The sequence below is a fragment of the Ictalurus furcatus genome, chromosome 3 (assembly GCF_023375685.1).
Source record: "Ictalurus furcatus strain D&B chromosome 3, Billie_1.0, whole genome shotgun sequence".
In the NCBI taxonomy this organism is placed as follows: domain Eukaryota; kingdom Metazoa; phylum Chordata; class Actinopteri; order Siluriformes; family Ictaluridae; genus Ictalurus; species Ictalurus furcatus.
This window is the reverse complement of record NC_071257.1, coordinates 26,997,311-27,011,832: the sequence shown is the minus strand read 5'-3', so window position 1 is coordinate 27,011,832 and position 14,522 is coordinate 26,997,311. Positions and strand designations below refer to the sequence as shown.

General features: G+C 39.8%; 1 protein-coding gene across 2 annotated transcripts in view; it reads right to left on the bottom strand.

Annotated features, from left to right (window-relative positions):
- LOC128605934 (sorbin and SH3 domain-containing protein 1) overlaps positions 1 to 14,522 on the bottom strand; it is a 53,863-nt gene continuing 39,341 nt past the window's right edge. Inside the window, exons 16-26 of one of the 2 annotated variants that reach the window (XM_053621816.1) lie at positions 9,683 to 9,768; positions 8,604 to 8,771; positions 8,380 to 8,426; positions 5,862 to 5,976; positions 5,647 to 5,772; positions 4,945 to 5,139; positions 3,822 to 4,370; positions 2,179 to 2,277; positions 1,446 to 1,630; positions 495 to 601; positions 1 to 309 (exon numbers count right to left, since the gene is read on the bottom strand). In XM_053621816.1, coding sequence (XP_053477791.1) covers positions 242 to 309; positions 495 to 601; positions 1,446 to 1,630; positions 2,179 to 2,277; positions 3,822 to 4,370; positions 4,945 to 5,139; positions 5,647 to 5,772; positions 5,862 to 5,976; positions 8,380 to 8,426; positions 8,604 to 8,771; positions 9,683 to 9,768 — 1,745 coding nt within the window. In that variant the 3' untranslated portion in view covers positions 1 to 241. The remainder of the gene's footprint in view (positions 310 to 494; positions 602 to 1,445; positions 1,631 to 2,178; positions 2,278 to 3,821; positions 4,371 to 4,944; positions 5,140 to 5,646; positions 5,773 to 5,861; positions 5,977 to 8,379; positions 8,427 to 8,603; positions 8,772 to 9,682; positions 9,769 to 14,522) is intronic. The other variant, XM_053621817.1, reaches the window with a different exon arrangement.

The window sequence follows — 14,522 nt, the reverse complement described above, 5'->3', positions numbered from 1 at the left end:
CAATGTGTGAAAGCTGACAAGCTGATCCTTGTAGTTTTACTACAAAATTCTTGCTAACATGCTACAAACTTTACCAATCACATACCTGGACATTCACCTGGGCAAGATACAACACTGACGGGGGGAAAAAAAAAGGGGGGGGGGAATCCAAACACTTGAGCTCATCAGTAACAGTGTCCCACACAGACCGCTATTAACATAGTGTTAGAATCTCTACATACAGACCAGACATTTTCACATATTACAAGTTAACGGCCTTCACGTAGTTCCCTGGGAAGGTGCCGAACTGTTTTGTCCTCTTAGATGTACCTACACACACACACACACACACACACAGTGCAAATATCTATGTTAATGCCAGTCATGTGATCAGTAACAGGGCAGTGTGTTGCTGTGCTAAGGCCTCTGTAGACAGATTTAGTAATGCTGTAATTGTGTAATACAGGAAGGAGGCCAGTTCAGGAATCTATCCATTACTGTGACTTCTGACATACCCACGAACCAGCCGTCATCGCATTTCTCCATGACGTTCACAAGGTCTCCCTCCTGCAGCTCTAGCTCATCGTCATTCTGTGGCACATAGCTGTACAGAGCCTGGAATCTGCGCACACAAACACACACACACACACACACACACACACAGCACACATCAAGGCTTTAGGTTATAATGTCATTATAAACCACAAATGTTCCTATACCTATTTTTTTTACTGTTAGTTTGCTAGAAAAAGACATTACAAACCATCGTAAAAATCTCTAATGGCTTTTATCACACAATGGGAATTGACTGAATGGTTTCTATCGGATTATTGAAGTGTCCATAAGGGATGTTTTTCAGGTTATGTTTATATATACCACACAACAAGGCCATTTTTCATGGGTAGATGATTACATTGAGAATAAAATCAGATTAGCCGTCAGCAATGATTCGGAACAACACGTCCCATTAAACTACCAATACAGACCAGCAGAAACACATTACACTCCATTACAGCAGTGTACAGGAGCATTATATGAAAGTTGGGACAATATATGCGCTTAAAGGAATAACATTAAATAAATTCAATTATTCATATACTACATTTTTCAGAATATGAAGACACTTCCATCACTGATTTATATATAGATTTATGATGATCATTGCTAAAGATCTACTCCAGTAGTGTTAGTACTACCAGAAATCATATCCCATCCAAAAAGTAGTACACACACACACACACACACGCTCTCTCGCACGCTCTCACATGCGAGCTCTCTCACATGCGAGCTCTCTCGCACGCGCTCTCGCACGCACACTCTCTCGCACGCACACACTCTCTCGCACACGCTCATACTCGCACACGCCCATACTTACACACGCCCATACTCACACACGCCCATACTCACACACGCTCATACTCACACACGCTCATACTCACACACCAACAAAGGTTGATGATACTCACATGCCGCAGCTTAGACGTCCAGGTTCAGGGCTGCTGCTTTGGGACTGGGGTTGCTGGGAAATGATGAGAGAGCGTTTACTGAGGTGGGGCATCAATCTGTGGGCGGAGTCTAAAGGGCGGGACAAAGTGCTGCAGTACCTCACTGAGGTCTCTGCAATATTCATGATCTCATTACACACTGCCTCCTATCAGAGGAGGAGGAAGGTTAACAGAAGGAAGATCCACAGAGCGAGAGGAAGTGTCAGTCAGTCAGATGGAGGAAAGGACGGGCAGGTTAGAGAAGGTAGGAATGGAAGACCGGTGAGTAACAAGGGTGAAAAAGAAGGGTTGTCCATTAAAGCCAGGAAAGCCGGGCGTGGGGAGAGAATCCAGGGAAGACGCATGGAAGAGTAAGATAACACAGTGAGTCCACATGGGCAGAAGGAAAAATTAGAACTATAGAGGACAGATTACACACTTTCGTCATGCGTTATATGAGTGAGTTTTAAAGATTAGAAACTATAGAAGAAGAAAAAAGATGGTGATGAGTACAAATGACTGAACGTGATGACTGAGTGTTTAGCTAAAGTATTACTTTTTACATTATTTTTCTAAATATAACATCAGCACCATCACTAGTTTATACAAATACATTACATGATATACAAGTATATACAGTACACATACAGTAATTCAATTCATGACCCTATTTGTTGTGTTGGGAATATTTTCATGTGGATTCTGTAAGAGGTACCGTGAATGAGTTGGCGTTCATGTTGTTGTCCTGGATGTCAAATAACATGACCGGACTTCTCGAGGATCTCCCATGGTAATCTCCTTCATTCTTCAAAGGCTAAGAAAAAAAAGCCAGAACATTAATGGACCAATTATTGGGCTCCATAACATTGTTTTCATCTCTGGTGGAAGAAAGAGTGGTAAAAGTTGTCCTGATTTTCAATCCATCACAAATGTTACGTTTGACCAATTAGCTCTCAGATTTTAGCTGCACCATTCATTCTTCAAGAGCTTTGTGTGCCGTGTCTCACAACAGCTTCGCATTAGAGTGCTGTGGAAGGGAATGTGAATCAGTAACAGCCATCAAATTTCTTGCTGAAGTCACAAAAATGAGAACACTGAGACCACTAGCATTTCACACTTCACCTCCAGCTCAACGTAGCATCAGTGTGCACACATACTTCAGCCTTTGGAAATGAAATGGATTTGCTGATAAAGAATGACATAACCTTATCACAGATGTGTCATGTCATGTATTGTATGTCATCCAACAAAAATGGTGAAAAATCTAAAATAAAATAAAAACTAACAAACAAATGAACAAGCAGGAGGTAAAAAAAAACAACTTTATTTTGTTTGAAGAATTATCTTCAAAGAATGGTTCACTAGGTCACAGACTAAGACTACCATCGGTCTAAAACTCTGTTGGGGAGGTAGTATAGTAAGAAAAGCGCACAGACAACACTTTTTAACTTTTTACGAAGAGGTAGGTCTTTAGACGTGGTTTTGAAGACCGCCGGTGACTCGGCTGTTCGGACATCTAGGGGAAGTTCATTCCACCACCTAGGTGCCAGAACAGAGAAGAGTCCTGATGCATGCCTTCCTTGTACCCTGAGAGATGGTCGAGCCTATTAATTATTCCTTACTGTGTAACTTCATCTCATTCATTTTCTTATTTTGTTTAGTGTTGCCTAAATCTGCTTGTTATATACAGTATAGCACTAATTTAAACTGTTAATTATGGTCTGTGATTTACTTTAGTGGCACCCCACAGTATAAGAAAATAATGGAAATCTGCCCGTCAATCAGAAACAATGTGTTTGTTTTTGTTTTTTTAAGCATTTCTTATGGCAGTTCTGTCATATAATCTGTCATATAAGATTTCAGGTCAACGTTACGGTAGCCCTTATGGCAACTGCACATAATAGTGACTAGACTTTCTTATAACACTGGATGTAAACTATCATAGCAACTCATGACATCCTCACATGATATCTTCCATGACATGTTATGATATGATTATGCCAGACTTTTGGCACAGGGTTCAAGTAATGTGTTACCAAAGTTTTCAAGAAACTCTGAAAAACAATACACTGCATGAATAAACCTGGGCATGCGAAGTTTCAAAACAACCCAGCAGTCTTCTTTATATTCATGTTAGAACACTCAAAAGTCTCCATGCAGCCATTCCATTCGCAAATGTGTATCCATAAGGTGAAAGCTTTGCCTCAAATGTGTACACAACCTCCCAGCAGATAACCAGCAAGTCATAGCATTGCTCGTTTAATCGAGTTGTTAGGTCTAAAGATGACACTAGTGATAACTCTGGTTTTAGCAACAGGTTGCACTTGGAATAAGCACTGCACACCATGCAGGAGATACCTCTGCTGGACTATTTCTCCAGCTGCATGGCGCCTTGCGGGAGCCGCCAACCCTGTCCAGCTCACCCCCTTCACCCTCCTGCAGCTCTGAATCCAGCCTTCCTGCTCCACTCAGCCATCCCTCCATGCCGGCACCACCACTCGGACTCAGACTACGTGACAGACGTGGTGAAGGAGGGAAAAGGAGGAAGTCCTCCCCCTGCGGTGGGGTGAAGGTGAGGAACGGAGTGGCAGAGTTGGGCCGGGGTGGATACGGAGGGGGTAGGGGGGAGTTGGATGGTGAAGCCATGGGTGAGATGCAGTACGGGCTGTTGGTGATGGGGGGCACGGGGCTGGCAGAGTGTGATGGGGGCAGATATTCACCCAGACGATAAGCGGTACTGGGCAGAGGAGGCAGAGGAGGAGTTGGGGCAGCTGGGGGACTACTACTCACACCTCCCACTGTGAGGGAGATCCACTCGTTGGATATGGCATGGACTTCAGGAGAGACAGAGCGGCGTGGTGAGCGTGGCAGGGGGAGAGGGGAGGTGCTGAGACGGGTACGCACCGGCTTTTGAGGTCAGGAAGGTGGATAGAAGGGGAGAAAGTACAAAGGCAAAAGAATGTAAGGCATTAAACATGGAAAGTAAGGATAATTTTTTTTTTTTAAAGGAAAAAAAGAAAGTGTGTATGACCCTTTGTTCGGAAAAGGGTAAAAAAAAATTTTTTAAACATTTTTATTATTTTAAAAAATTATTTTTCCAACATAAAACTCAAATGCTTAATTCCTTTAGTGAGCATGAAAAAATATTTATTAAAAGTCTTGTTTATAGACAAGGCTAGAAATTGCAAAAACAATTAAAAGTGGCATATAGAATTTAGAATATAATGAGGTTTTGGGGTTGTTTTTTTTAGTCCCATTCCCTCCATCTTTTAATTACAATCCCATTTGTGTGCACACACCAAAAGGAGACATTTTATGTGTTTTTTAAAATAAATTATGTTGATATTAATGAGCAGCATATAAATATACTGTATGATATTGGGAACAAGAAGAATAACTGCCACTCCACCACTCTGCCTGAAGAAGAAAGCCATTTATTTAAGTAGTAGGTGGTGTGAGAAGGCTTGTAGGTGGCACTCACCTGTGGGGAGGCGTTTGTGCTGCGATGGGGTGATTGGCTAAGGGGAGGATCAGGGTAGTCCACTCCATTTTTAACACGAGGCTTTTTGTGCACATCCACGTAAGTGACTGGGAAGATGCCTTGTCGGTTGGTGCCTGAAATCTTTCCTTCATACCAATTTTCATCCACCCTACGAATGAGTGTTATCCTCTCTCCCTGTAGTATAGAAAACAAAACTTAGAATAAACGATCAGCATGTAGTCACAGCAGAGATATACAGGATTACACATGAAAGTATGCCAGCTTTAATTATTAGGCCCACTATAATATGTATAGGCCTACAGTTATATTATACCAAGACAACGGGGCTGCACAATAAATTCATTCATCCATTTTCTCTACCGCATATCCTACACGGATCATGGAGGAGCCTGGAGCCTATCCCAGGGAGCTCAGAGCACAAGGAGGGAGACACCCTGGACAGGGAGCCAACCAATCACAGGGCACAATTGCACACTACAAACAATTTGGAAATGCTAGTCAGCCTACAATGCATGTCTTTGGAATGGGGGAGCAAACCCCCGAAGCAAGGGGAGAACATGCAAACTCTACACATACAGGGTGGAGGTGGGATTCAAACCCCCATCCCAGAGTGCTAACCACTAAGCCCCATGACGTAATCCTATACTGATAACATAATTTAGTACTTTATCTAATGGTTACCTTTCTGAACGACATCTCGACAGCTGTGTCCCCAGTGAAATTAAAGCGTGCGATGGCCTCTCCATACTCCAGCACTTGAACTGGAGCACTCTTTTTGGGCTGGGCTTTTTCTGTCGGGGGCAGTAGCTGAAGAAAAGTGATTAGCATGACATGTGTATAATGGAACCTGACGAGAGACTCATTTTATAAAGCTTGAGTGAAGTGAGTGTGCATACCTCAACATAGTTGCGTGGGAAAATGCCAACTCTACCATGATGCTCTCCTTCATACCAGTTTTGGTCCACCTGCCGAAAGATGTACACAATGTCTCCTTTTTGAAATGGCAGCTCCCTGACGATGAGAGGTGAAGTCCGGTTAGGTAGTCAGTGCAAACTCTTTCTAACATTTTTCATGCACGTTGTGTAAATTATATTTTTCTCCTAGTTTCATTATTTGCTGTTGACAGTTCATTATACCACAGCCTTGCTGAATGCTTGATTCTGACTGGTCAGAAAGTGTGGATTAAATTTGTATAACAGCAGCTCTGACAGCAGTTCAGGCAGCAATGTATACTGTATTGCAATACACTCACTTCTAATACATGATCGTTTCTATAGTAATAATTTACACCAGTAGTTGTACGGTAGATGCTTCACATAAATTGCAAATGTTGATATGGTAATATGATTGATAGTTTTTCAGTAAGGAGATGTTTATTTAGTATTTTTGGAAGAAGCATCCAAAGATGGAAGGCTTTAAGATGGAAGGTTTTGCAGGTTCTTTATAACATGACAAGCTTCATTTTTTGTTTTATTAACTCTGAGACAGAAAAAAAGAGAGGCTGTTGAGGAAGTCCTAAGAGGCCATGCTTTATTATTTTATTCTTTCTTGTTTTCTTGTGATCCCGACTTTTTTCGATCTCAATCTTCTTTTTTTTTTACTCTTGACATAACAAAAAGCTGTCTTCTCATGACGTAAATTTATCACAAGAAAATGTCACACCTTGTGAATGGGAGTGGTGTTGCATGCACGTTGGCGTCTTCACAGTCACCATCATAAATTGAATCATTGCCCGCTGTAGAGATGGACTTTATCTCTGCATTAAGAGAGAGGGGTGTCGCCTTCTCAAGTGTCATGTGGAATTAATGTGGAAGTTGTCAATCACTGACAGACATAGAGCTATTTCAGCTTGATTGAGTCCCTGATACTAATACTAATATGTTCATCCATGATGCTGCGGGATTGTACTAAGCTTTTGTTGCCTCCAGAATAATAAAAACATTTTGTTCTGTCCAATAAAATTTAGATAGAAACTTTTACAGAAGTCGTGATCACAAGAAAACTTCTGTTGAGATCGTGAGAAAACAGGAAAGAAAAAAAATAATAATGCATGGCCTCTTTGGATTCCATAAATAACTGTGGATAACACACAACATTAAACGTAACTATAAACAAATTAAAATAACTTTTTTTGTTAATTTATAAAAAATGCAATCGTTGGCAAATTGCTGTGGTATAAGAGGATTAAGATACTTCAAGACATGCTGTTATTAGGGGGGGAAAACACTCCACTCCACTTCACCTCAGGTGGCATCACAGCACCTCATAATTGATTATTTTCCTATAACAGCATGTCTTATTGTGTATTATTTCCTACTCATCAACTGTACCAGCCAGACATATTTAAACTTACAATCTACCACTATTACAAAGTCAATATGACTCTAATATTATATATATATTATATATATATATATATTAGAGATGCACCGATATTTCAGCCAATAATCGGTATCAGCCGATAAAGGCTATTTTTCACGCTAACCAATAGTTTAAAAACATCCGATGACCAGGGCTGATTATATCCTGTCAATCAAAAGAGGGCGGGAAAACACATCGATTTCGTGCTGTGTGTAAAGATGACGTCTCATGTGTGGAATGACGACAAAACTGCACTCTGTAATGTCTGTAATCTCTGCACTGCTAAAATTTTAAACCGGAAGTGAGCAGCAATGAAGCAGGAGTTTCTAATTTATTTTATTTTATTCCCCCACGCTTCCCGCTCGCCCTCGTGCTGAATTAAAGCGCCAGTACAACGTTCAAAGATTTAAATGAAGATGAGTTGACAAAAAAAAACATTGCACAGAAAATATATTTGTAGAGTAGTGTATTTCATATCCAGTTAATGTTAATATATAAAAAAGTTGATATTATATATTACCAGTTTGATGTTCAATGATGAAGTAGAAATGCTTTTGTTTGTGGAGAGTGAATGTGAGACTAACATGATTCTGTTAATATGAATTAATAACATTCAATAAGTTAAGAAATCTTACTTTAATGTGTTAATGTTAATTTGAGTAATGTGTTTTCTGTTTATGAGACCAGTTACTGTGAAACAACTTGTTGAAATGGAGAGAATAAAGTTTTTATTTGCATTTCCTACAGAATTCTTTTAAATTAATTATTATCCATTTAAAAGAAGGCATAAAAGGCAGAACTATCGGTATCGGCTAATATCACACTGAATAATCGGCTATCGGTATCGGCTGAGAAATTTAGTATCGGAGCATCTCTAATATATATATATATATATATAATATATATACACACACACACATATATCTATACACACATATATAGCTATATATATATATATATATATATATATATATATATATATATATATATATATATATATATATATATATATATATATACACACACACACAAATCAAAAATATCTACACTCACTTTAAAGTCTCCGCTTTAAAGTTAAACAGGGCCAGGGCAGGTGTCCTCTGTAAACAACACATACAAGCCATACACCATGTTAAATCTGGAACATGATTCAATTCACAACATCAATGCAGTCCATAATCATCCATGTTATACATCATGTAATTCATGTAGCTAATCCTGCTGTAGAATTTTGGGTAACAGTTTTAGCCCATACAATAATGGCATCGATCAGTCACCTCTGGGCCGGACTTCCTTTTCTCAGAGTCACTGATGGTGAGCAAGTCCCCAAAGCGCTCATTGGTGATGAACTGCTGATGCGTGAGGACTAGGCCTGCATGCCGCCGTGATGCGATGTCCGCCTCCTCTTGTTCCCGCTTCAAACGTCTCTGCTCCTCTAGAATTTTCTGAAACAAAATATTTCGTTTTGTTTAAAAAAATATTTTGTCTCAGTTTGTATGAGAGTTCATAAAGCTAAAATATAGAGCTATATTGAACATAGTGATAATTCTATCAGTTATAAAAAAATATATATGTTACATCCTGTTCAAAGGTTTTCTAATTAGCATATTTCCTCTTGATAGTTCAACGAGCAAAAATCCTTTAGTATACAGCAAGCGTGAGAGAAACCTTTAGTATTAAGCTAGTTTCACAAAACCTTCATTTATAGCATAATGCTAGTCTGGGAGAACTGTTTATTTTTATCTTAAAGCTAACACGATAGGAATGGATGTCTTTTGAAATACTTTATAGTCAGTTAAACAGAATGGTTCAGTTTTAGCATAAGGCTGGTTTGACAGATGTGAGGTTAGCCTAAGAGAAACATTCACATGTAATAATGCTAGTTTGTGGAAGACAGTTGTTTTAGCCTTGAGGCTACTCTCAGAATCATTAATCTTCAGCATTTCTATTTATTTATAGATCTATTCTGTCTATTATGTAACATGTAAAGATCTGTAAGTAAGAACTGTGTGAATTGTAAATGAGCTATAAGTATAAAGCTACATTTAAGACACTATATAATAAAAAAAAAGTTCAAAACAACAACATTTAACACTTTATGTTTAGAGCATGTTGTTAACTTGCTCTGAAAACACGCAACAAAAGAAGTGATGTGACAGGATATTTTCAATTTCATTATTTTTTAAACAGTACTCCCAAGCACCTAAATAACTGATTACAGATTATGAAAAAATCTGTACCATGAGTACAGTTTTGTATTTTTGATCAGCAGTTTTACTGTATTGATAGATACAAATATTTTAACATAAAAAAGTCTGTAGGGTGAGAAGCAGATGGACCAAAAACAAAGCCGTACCTCTTTGTCCCCGTAGCGTCTGCGGGCCACCTCATCTGGGTTTTCTCCTTGATCTCCTTGGCTTAATGGCTGTGAGGATTCTGAGTCTGTTTGAGAACAAGCAAAGTCAGTCTTTGTTCCCTTGATATCTAAATCTTAAAGGATGAATTTAGTGTTCTTCAGAATGAAGAGAGAGGCCAGAATCAGGAAATACTCTCAGATACTATTTCACCACACTCTTAACACTATCACTGCAGCAGTAATGAATGAGGTTAATGAGGATTATTAATAAAAGATATGACATGGATAATGCAGTTAGAAAGAGCGCACAAGTAAATGAATCACTAAAATACGTGAACACAACGGTCTGCATGCTGCATTCAATGCTGCAACAACTGGGTTGCAACCAAGACACTATATACTGTAGAAGAGCATGTTAAAGTCTATGAGCGGGAAATGTTTGATGGTAAGCCATTGTAGGTCCAAAAAGGCAAGAAGATAATTGAAACTGGAAAATTAAGTATGAGATAACATACATTTCATTCGTTGTGTGCAAATGTATAATACAATAAGATCACGGTGAATGTGGAATTGAATGTAAATAAATCAAAAATAAAAACTAATAATAATTTCATCCATATGAAATGGAATAGCTGTATGGGTATGCAGGCCCAGACCACCAATAACTATCAATCATGGCCAACTGAGGTTAGAAAGTGTTAACTCTATAACATATGGTTTATTAGATCCATTTTTATTTCAATAAATATGTTGTTTGATTGAGTGATTGTAATAAAGTTTCCATCCACTGTCCAGTTCTCGGGTTTATTTTAAGACTGAGCAGTGAACTACACAAATGTCTTTGGATTTAAATAAACATCTTGAGATTGAAATAAATATATGACATCATTGATGTGAAATGCCTTTGCCTCATACCGCACACACATACCGAAAAAATTAAGATGAATATCATGTCATTTTGCCACAAGATCACACAAAGTTGGTCACACACTGCACACCACTGACATGGAGAAAGTAAAGTCACTCGGTGGTGAAAGGAGAGCAGACAGGAGAGAGGGATCAAAGGCGGATGAGTGATCACAAATACAGCCATGGCTGAGTGTGAGCATGGACAGAGTAACACTCGAGAGGTTCGCATCATAGCCACCTCCACAGTGGTTTTTATTGGCATCTGAGCATTCGCCATCGGTGAGGTCATCACCATTGGCCCCCTCTGATCCATTACTGAGCCTCTCCAGCACCTCGAGAGAGGACAGACGCTGGGGGATGATAGGTCGCAGTCTGGAAGAAGGCGCTCGACTCTCTGCAGTATCTCTGGCCAGGCTTTTTGCAGCTGAAAGAGTCTTTTTGGCCTGGAGATTGTGCAGGGTTTTCCGTAAGGAGAATGGTGCCGGACCCATTAACAGTAAGTTTGTGGGAGGGCCTGATCTCTTCTCTAGTAAGCAGCTACTGGCCTGCTGACGCTCATGCCTGAGGATAGTGGTGAAACGGGTGTAGGAGGCAGGACAGGAGCCTTTACACTTGCTGGGTTTAAGGTGGAAGGGGAGGTGTTCGTGGTGGTGGTGGTGGTGGTGGTGCCCTGATACTGATAGACCAAGAGAGGGACTTTCCTCTGTAGCATTTTGCACACAGCTGTCCTTCTGTTCTATTTTGCAATCAGTATGTGAGAGTAAGTCCGTTCTTGAGATATGGGCCTGATTAGAAGATGCAACACACACCTCTGGCTCTTCACTTCCTGAGAGTGAAGTCTTCTCTTTAGATGTTTGCTCCTCGCCACACACTAAGGGACAATTGTCTACGTGTACTGTCCCTGGCGTCATTAAAGACTCAGCAGAAAGAGCTGACTGGAGCAAACAAGCTGCAGGGGCGAGGCTATGGGAGGGGCTGGAGCCACTGGTTAGTGTAGGCATGGAGGCAGAGCGTGTTGGGGCAGTGTTGGTGCACTGAATGATACGCTCAAACTCCATCACACGACAACTGACGGCATGACGAGGGATGTTTCTGCATCGCTCAGCAGTGATATCAGCATCTGACCTTTCAAAAAGTGAAGCCAAGCTACGCACACTGGCATGAGGGCTGAAGCCTAACGATCTTGGCCTTTCGATATGGTGCATGTTCCTGTAAAGGGTGGAAAATTCATCTGTGCTCTTTACAGCTCCATTGAAAGGCCCATTTTTGACAGGCATGTTACTTTTGCAAACAGTTTCTTGCAAGCAGTTGGCTTTGGTGTCTGAACTGAGCTCATGATACGTGTCTGATGTATCATCATTATTTCCAGAGAGGCATGTCTCTTGGTGTAGATCCTCACAGCTGTGCACTTTGGCCCAGACCGTTGCCTCAGCTCTCCTCTCCTGGCTCTCATCAGTAGAAGGGGCAAATTTAGGCTTGAACTTAGAAGGGAGGATTTGGGGAATGCAGGCTTTGGCAGCAGATAGTGAGTTTTTAGTCTTGTTCTGGGTACCTAAAGTGCTACTGGCAAGAACTGAGCGACCATTTACAGAGGAGCACGGTGAAATCACACAACCATTCCCACCTTTATAATCCAATGGCAGGCATGCAGAGTAACAGAATAAACAGCAGGTTAGATTGTTCTCTCACTACATGAAGACAGACAGATATGCAATTCAAATGGCATAATTAATTTATTATAAAAAATAATAAATCAGTAACAAGTAGAGAAGTATAACAATAGTTATAGATACTCTAGGGAAGCATCTTTGTGCTTTAATGTTTTTTTTTTCTCAAATCTTTCCAGAAGGCAAAAGATTGTTCTTTGAACCATATCTAACTGCTGGAAAAACACTATGAGTAGAAAAACATGCACACATGAAATACATCAAAAGAAACTATGATGCAATGGTATGACAAAGTGCTATAAATGTAATATATTTATAAATTATGACTAAGAGGATCAACCACCTCAGCTGGCACCCAAGAACAACGTCAATGCCAAATGGCGACAGATCATTGGCTTCTTAAATATATATAAAAAAGAGCTGAATGCTTTCCCACTATAAAATTTCAGTCTCCATTTAGAATGCACACATTAGTGTGAACAGCACAGCCCATGGCCTCCAAAGTCTCTTTTTTTTTCCAAACACAAGGTGCAAGGCAGTTCGTGAGCTGAAACTGCACCATACATAAATCATAAATTCTCGGTTCCAGTCAATTTCCCTTTTTTTTCCGACTGCTCATGGGATCATCCTTCAGATAATCATACACACACACACACACACACACACACACACACACACACACACACACACACACACACACAGAGAGAGAGAGAGAGAGAGAGAGAGAGAGAGAGAGGATCAAGCTCATGCCAGTGCTCCAGGATGAAAAATGAAGAATAATAAATTCCATAATATACTCACTCTATCAAGTGAGCTTCAGCTGAGGTAATGTTTACATTGAAATTAATTACCTTACCAGTTTGTTTCCTGACTAAGCCAAAGTAAATCAAGACTAAAATCACTTGATCGCTACACTTGCAGTAGGGACTTGGCGTACAAGCTCCAACAGACAGATGCAACTGTTTCCTATTCTAAAGCCGCTTCCAGATAAAGCTGACATGGGTTTCCTATGACCCTTTCCACAGTCTCCAGTGCATCAGTAAGTCAGGCAGACTGTCAGCTGTGGTAACACACTTATGTAACTGCCTCTCTAATGGCTTCCATAAGTCTCTGGGACTTTAAGGAATTCTGAACCAAGGTTTTACGTGATCACATTAAAACTCTTTTCCCTACACTTCAACCAAAGCAATCTAATATTACTAGAAAACACTAGAAAATGTAGGATAGTGATCAAATATAGTCAGAAAAATTGCTCACAATTACTGTAGAGCAGTGGACACCAACCCTGTTCCTGGAGATCTACCTTCCTGAGGACTTTATCTCCAACCATAATGATGCCCAACTGACCATCTAATTATTGCCTTAAGAAGTTCTTGTTCAGCTAAAATAGGTGTGTTAGATTTTGGTTAGAGATGAAACCTGCAGGAAGGTAGATCTCCAGGAAGAGGGTTGGTGCTGTAGAGTACAGGAAAAGGCATGCTTAAATTGTGAGGCAACTCTTCCCATCACATATGTTGCTAGAATAGCTTATAATGCATTAAAGTCTCTAAACATGCATTTACTGAGGACCTGACTAATGTTTATAAGTGTCTGTAAGCACTAACATAACACCGGTATCTCTCAAACACACTGTAAATGTCATCTCAAATGCCTATTAAGCTGATTAAACATCCAACATCATATCCAAGATCAATGTGTTTCCTATAACAATTATAAAGAGAGAGCATAATTGAACTTATACCACAGCACTGTTGAATTCTTGATTCTGATTAGTCAGAAGGTGCTGATTGATTTTCTATAACAGCAGCTCTAAAGGCTGCATTTTTTTGTCTTAATAACTTCGAGAGAGAGAAAAAAAAGAGAGGCAGATGAGGGAACAACTGTTTATAGCTGCTATTTCGTAAGTATCTTGTTTCGTGACATTCCACATCATTATACTGTATGTATAATACACCATTCTTTAATAAATAAACAGTTGTTCCCGTGGGCAAACTGCTGTGGTATAAAAGCAATAAAACACTTCAGGACGTGCTGTTATAGGAACACAATCAACTTTAGGATAGAGTAACATTAACTTCGCTTTGTGTGGGGCCACATTGAGTTGATGTTTATTATTTTTCTATAATAGCATGCCTATGTGTTTCATTCCTTAGTTAACATAAACGCTAGAATAATTAAGTACAAGACTAAACATTACAATGACCCTGACCGGGAGACTGCAGATGATTGAATGGATGAATAAAAGACTAAACATGACTGCTCAC